The 6,621-nt window shown below is 37.4% G+C and overlaps 1 protein-coding gene across 1 annotated transcript in view; it reads right to left on the minus strand.

The window, feature by feature from the left end:
- Positions 1-6,621, minus strand: part of LOC115287514 (cytochrome P450 20A1) — a 47,365-nt gene that overhangs the window by 27,823 nt on the left and 12,921 nt on the right. The window contains exon 5 of the mRNA XM_029934035.1: positions 688-855. Coding sequence (XP_029789895.1) covers positions 688-855 — 168 coding nt within the window. The remainder of the gene's footprint in view (positions 1-687; positions 856-6,621) is intronic.

Raw genomic sequence — 6,621 nt, forward strand, 5'->3', positions numbered from 1 at the left:
GGCACTGTCAACAATAGCCAAATCATGGAAAGATCCTAAATGTCCATCACCTGATGAGTGGATCAAGAAGATGTGGTATATATATATATACAATGGAGTATTACATAGCAATGAGAAAGAATGAAATATGGCCATTTGTAGCAAAGTGGATGGACCTGGAGGGTGTCATGCTAAGTGAAGTAAGTCAGGTGGAGAAGGACAGATACCATATGTTTGCACTCATAGGTCTAACAGGAAAACGGGAGAAACCTAATGGAGGACCAGGGGGAGGGAAAGAGGGAAAGAGAGTTGGGAAGAGAGAGGGACGCAAAACTTGAGAGACTACCAAATACCTACCGAAAACGAACTGAGGGTTGAAGGGGAAGGGGGAGAGGGGAAAAGAGGTGATGGTGATGGAGGAGGGCACTTGTGGGGAAGAGCACTGGGTGTTGTATGGAAACCAATTTGATAATAAACTAAATAAAAAAATAAGATAAAATAAAATAAAACAAAAAAAGTAACTGCTGAAAAAAAGTAATTTTTACATTTTTGAGAAATATAATTATCTTTGCTTGCATTGTTAATTTAGCCCAAAACAAGGAAATTCTATACTACAGGATCTGACACCTTTTTTGGAGAGGCAAGTCTACATTATTCAACTATCCAATTTGATTGAAAGAATAATTTTAAGTTTGGCCCTAGACTTACTGTGCCATGATTCTTCTGGAAGTGAATGACTTCCTGGTCATCTTCAAATGTATTACCCATTACCATCTGTGTGACAGACTTCATAGCAAAACCAAGCATATGCTGGCAGAGAGGTACATGCTGGGACTCTGGGTAGGAGAGCCATTTATCTAATAATTCTTCCGAAAGCTGAAAAAGAACAGAAAACCACAGTAATTTACTATTTCTTTTTGCTAAATCTTAGAAAAATTCAGCAAGTAGATTCATTTCACAGTTCAACTCTGTAATCAAAGTAAACATTTAAGGGTTTATTTCAACTCTCAGACAACATTCAACATTCGCTCCACCTGTAATTATATCTTCAATGGTTCAGGTTCAGTTTCTGTCAAAGGGTTGATTTGCAAAACAAAACCACCACCACAATAATAAAAAGAGAAAATATAAATTACAAGTTCAAGAGCCAGAAAAACCTTAAACCTAATAGAAACAAAGAAACTCATATCTTAGTTTCATTTGCAACTAAGTGGATGGAACTAGAGGGTATTATGCTAAATGAAATCAGTCAGAGAAAGCCAAATACCATATGACTTCACTCATAGGAAGACTTTAGGATACAAAACAGATGAACATAAGGGAAGGGAAGCAAAAATAATATAAAAACAGGGAGGGGGACTAAGCATAAAAGACTCTTAAATATAGAGAACAAACAGAGGGGTTGCTGGAGGGGGGATGGTCTAAATGGGTAAGGGGCTTAAGGAGTCTACTCCTGAAATCATTGTTGCACTATATGCTAACGAACTTGGATGTAAATTATAAAAACAAATAAACTATAGGGGAAAAACCCTGATATCTTAATCTCTAAAAATAGTAAAGCTTCATCATAGAGTACCTGTGGTAAATAATAAATATATGAATATGTAAAACCTTAGACATGCTCCAGTGACAGAAACCTCTCATAGTCTCTTTGTCATTCTTTCATTCAACAAATATTTATTAAATCCCCTGTGGAATAAAAACAATGGGTAGTAAATAGATCAAAAGCTTTGGAATAGAAAAATCTTGGTGTTACTTCAGTGTCTGTCACTTAGAAGCACTGCGGCTTTGAGCAATTTGCTTAACTCTTCCAAGGTTCAGGTGTCTCAGCCATTAAATATAGATGACATCTACCGTGAATGGCTGCTGTGATACAGATAATTATAACCACAACACATAATGCAGGAAGAGTTTTGTAAGGTGATATACATAAATTTAAGTTCCTTTCCCACATGAAATTCATGAAAGTTTTGTCACAGTACAAAGGATTAAAATTAAATGTGAGAAATAGAATAAATGTTTAAAATGAAAAGATTAGCACTACATAGGCTTATACCACCTTAAAGTGCATATCTGGAATACTTTTTTTTGAGAAAGGGAAGGGAAGCTTTAATGATTCCAGGGTATCAAGATTAACAAATATACCTTTTTTTTAAAGTTCATTTTACTTTTGAGAGACAAAGCGCAGATGCATGTAAAAGCAGGGGAGGGGCAGAGAGAGGGAAAGAGAGAATCCCAAGCAGGCTCCACTCTGTAAGCACAGAACCCAACCCAAGTCTCATTCCCACAAACCATTAGATCATAACCTGATTGAGCCCTGCATCCGGCTCTGCACCAACAGCATGAAGCCTGCTTGGGATTCTCTCTCTCCTACTCTCTCTGTCTCCCTCACTAGCACTCTCTCTCTTTAAAAATAAATAAATAAATAAACTTTAAAAAATGAAAAAAGTCTTTAGGTAATTATTGTGAAATTATTAGAATTTCAGAGAAGCAAATGATTTTCAATTCCACCTTGCATTAGGTTATTATTGTGATTGCAAACTTAAAAAAGATTTTTTTAAAAAGGTAAAAAAAAAAAACTAGCCAAGCAAAACTACATGCCAGGGTAGCAGAATCAAGCTAGAGAAGCAATGTGCCAGACTGACTGGGATGATATCCTGATTCTACTATTTATGACGCTGGACTAGTTAATTTAACCACTCTGTAGTTCCTTACCTGTAACAAGGAGTAAATAGCAACACCTATTTATAAAGTTGTTGTAAGGCTTATATGAGTTCACAGAATCTATTAGACCAACAAACTCAACAATTTTCACTATTAACTATTATTAAGCTGTCAATTAAGAAGATTCTGGACAATAGTCCTAAATTACAAATCCAGATACTTATTAAATCAGAATATTTCCCAAAATGACAGGAGAATATGGGGTTTTAGCACATAGAATAGAGAAGTTACACTCACAGAATTAAAGTGGAGGTTTACACACAGCCTTGGAGCAGAAACGGTCAGGACAGGAAGGAACCAGAAGTCAAAGGATGAGGTTTGAGAGGATTAAAGAAGAATCAGAACAAGGAACTCGTATCTGGACAAAAAAACAAAAATAAAAACAAAAACAAGGCAAAAAAATTATTATGTCAATATGAAGTAAACAATTTATTTGGGGGTGATAACTCTGGTAACAGCACTATTTCCTCCAAGCAAAGTGTTGGTAGGGAGAAGGAGGATGCTCTGACAGCAGCACTCACCAGTCATGTTTTTCCTGATTAAACATTTACCTGGTATTTCTGACTAACGCTTAAGCTAAGTTACTGGCTTGTACTACGGGATTGACTATGTAAACTCAAAATACATTTTTCACATTTGGACCAAGTCTATGAACCAAAACCTAAAACTATGATGGCAAGAAACACGAAAATTTAGAAATAATTTTCTGTCTTGATTTGTCTTTAATCAGGAAGGAGGAGAAAAATCTGGAATACATAACAAAAAACAAAGAACAAAGCTTGGGAAATGGAGCCTATGATAAAAGATTAAAAGTTAGAATTACTTAGTTTGAAGCACAGAAAAAAGAATAATTAAGGCTTACAATAAATATTACTAAAAAAAAGATATTTCTATTATCACTGAAAGCAAACAAGGAGAAATTGGCAAAACTCCCTGGAGATATACAATTAAACACAAAAAGATGTTGATTACTGGCAAATGCTAGATATTTAAACAGAATCGAAAGGAAGATTCTGACTGGTAAGTGCTCAGAGAAAGGCAACCTAACCGCTTCCAGGGAGGACAATGAAGGATGACAGAAGAGCCATGACAACCCAAGTAGGCAGCCTGAGAGGCCTTGAGGACATGATGTGAACACAGCCAATACAGAACCTTGACACACCAGACAGGAATGATAACAATGAGAGGGTGAGGATTTGGTATACAAGTCTCCTGACCCAGTAGAAACAGGAACTGCAAGAAAGACTAATCAATATCCAGCCATGGTTAAATACCTTGTTTAGGCTGCTTTTAGGAGGAAAACTGTGGAAAGGAGTCAATGTATTAATTAATGCTTCCAGTAAACTCAGAAAGCCGGCCTCAAGTCTTGAATAGAAAGTATTAGTTTCAAAACTCTGATAAGGAAAAAATGGCACTAAGCACTTATTAAATGTTATTTTTAAAAAGTAGTTAAGAGTCAATTTCGGATCCTCTTAAAAGGTATCAGGTATCTATAACTAAAAAAAGTTACAGAAAGGCTTATAATGTGCATTTAGGAACACTTTCAGGAGGAATGAACAAAGTAATAGAAGATGAGAAGGTAAAGAAAATAAAACGGACCAATGTGGGGCAGCACCTGGGTGGCTCAGTCAGTAAAGCATCTGACTCTTCATTTTAGCTCAGGTCATGATCTCACGGTGGTTATGAGATGGAGCCCTGCATCAGGCTCCACACTGGGCGTGGAGCCTGCTTAAGATTCTCTCTCTCCCTCTGCCCCCACCCCTCAGAAAAGAAAGATAATCTACTTCTCAAGCAAAAAAAGAAAAAAAAAAGGAGAGGTATTTCTTGAGTAGTTACCGTGTCCTAAGACTTGTTGTTAGGAATTTTAAATCTTTATTTCACATAATCCTCAGAGCAAATTTGTGATACAGATTTTAAGATAAGGAAATGAAAGCTCAGAAAGGCCAAATAACAAGCAATCGTGCAGATACTAAAGTAGAAGTAAGATTCTAAGTTTCATAACCAAGCTTAATCTTCACACTATAATATAAGTCTATTTCCAAGGAGCTATATCAAACAACAACAAAATAAATAACTTCATTTGAAGCACACAGATTAGGAAAAAGGAGATGGAAAATATCTAAGAAGGGAGAAATATAAGAAAATTAATTTTGTCATGTCAGGTTGTTTCAGTAGTTTAAAAAAGGTACATGAAGAAGGGTATATAACTAAACTGGATTAGAGTAGGAGTTGGCCAGGCAACATGAGAAACGTTATTTCTCAAGAGAGAAGATGGGGTGCCTGGGTGTCTAAATCGGTTAAGCATCCAACTTCAGCTCAGGTCACAATCTCAGGGTTCGTGAATTTGAGCCCTGCTTTGGGCTCAGTGCTGACAGCTCATCGCCTGGAGCCTGTTTAGGATTGTGTCTACCTCTCTATTTCTCTGCCCCTCCCTCATTTGCACTCTGTCTCTCTCTCTCAAAAATAAACATTAAAAAATTTTTTTTAAAAAAGAGAAGAGCTAGACTCATAGAAAAAGCAAAGTAGATAATGACTGAAGAACTTTAACCTGGTCAGTTTTGTTTTGTTTATTTACTTATTTTTTAAAGTCCGGACACTTAACCAACTGAGCCACCCAAGAGCCCCTAACCTGGTTAGTTTTAATAAATATTTATTGAGGGTCTGTTTTATACCAAGAGCCAAGTATACAGATGTCACTAATATAAAATAGTCCTTCCCTACATGAGGCATACAGTTTAGAACACAGACATTCACAGAATTACACAAAATGTAATTACCAAATTGGAAAGTGTTGTGAAGGAAAAGTACAGACTGTTATGACAGCATCTAAAAGGGGACCTATCAAATCAGTGGAATGAGCAGAGATGGCTTCCCTGGAGAGTGACATTCAAACTAAGAGCTAAAAGGTGAACTTGCATTTACTAGGTATGTGGGTGGTTAGAAGAGACAATCCAAGTGATGAGAACAGCAGACCTTGAGATGGGAGAGAAAAGGTATAAACCTAAAAGAAAACCAATGTGGCTAGTTAGTATAAGGACAAATGAGAATGGGAAATGAAGCTGGAAAGGTAGGCAAGCTAAATCACAAATGGCCTTTAAAACTACATTAAACATTTTGGAGTTTGTCCCAAGAGCAAAGGGAAGCCACTGGAAGTTTTTGATCAAAGGAATAAAAAATAAGAATTGCAGGGGCTCCTGGGTGGCTCAGTAGGTTAAGCGCCTAACTTCAGCTCAGGTCATGATCTCATGGTTCACGAGTTCAAGCCCCACATTGGGCTCTGTGCTGACAGCTCAGAGCCTGGAGCCTGCTTCAGATTCTGTGCCTCCCTCTGTCTCTGCCTCTCCCAGCTGCTCATGCTCTGTCTCTTTCTCCTTCAAAAATAAATTAAAACATTAAAAAAATTAAAATATCTGTTCATGTCTTCTGCCCATTTCTTCAGACACTTCTCCAAAGAGGACATCCAGATGGCCTATAGACACAAAAAACGATGCTCAACATCACTCATCATCAGGGAAACACAAATCAAAACCACACTGAGATACCACCTCACGCCAGTGAGAGTGGCTAAAATGAACAAAGCAAGAGACTATAGATGTTGGAGAGGGTGTGGAGAAATGGGCACCCTCTTACACTGTTGGTGGCAATGTAAACTGGTGCAGCTGCTCTGGAAAACAGTGTGGAGGTTCCTCAAAAAACTATCGATAGAACTGAACTCCCGATATGACCCAGCAATAGCATTGCTGGGGATTTACCCAAGAGAGACAGAAATGCTGATGCATAGGAGCACATGTACCCCAATGTTCATAGCAGCAATGTCAACAAGAGCCAAAACATGGAAGGAGCCTAAATGTCCATCACCTGACGAATGGATCAAGAAGATGTGGTATATATTCACGATGGAGTACTACATGGCAATGA

This window comes from Suricata suricatta, chromosome 3 (genome assembly GCF_006229205.1).
Source record: "Suricata suricatta isolate VVHF042 chromosome 3, meerkat_22Aug2017_6uvM2_HiC, whole genome shotgun sequence".
Classification (NCBI taxonomy): domain Eukaryota; kingdom Metazoa; phylum Chordata; class Mammalia; order Carnivora; family Herpestidae; genus Suricata; species Suricata suricatta.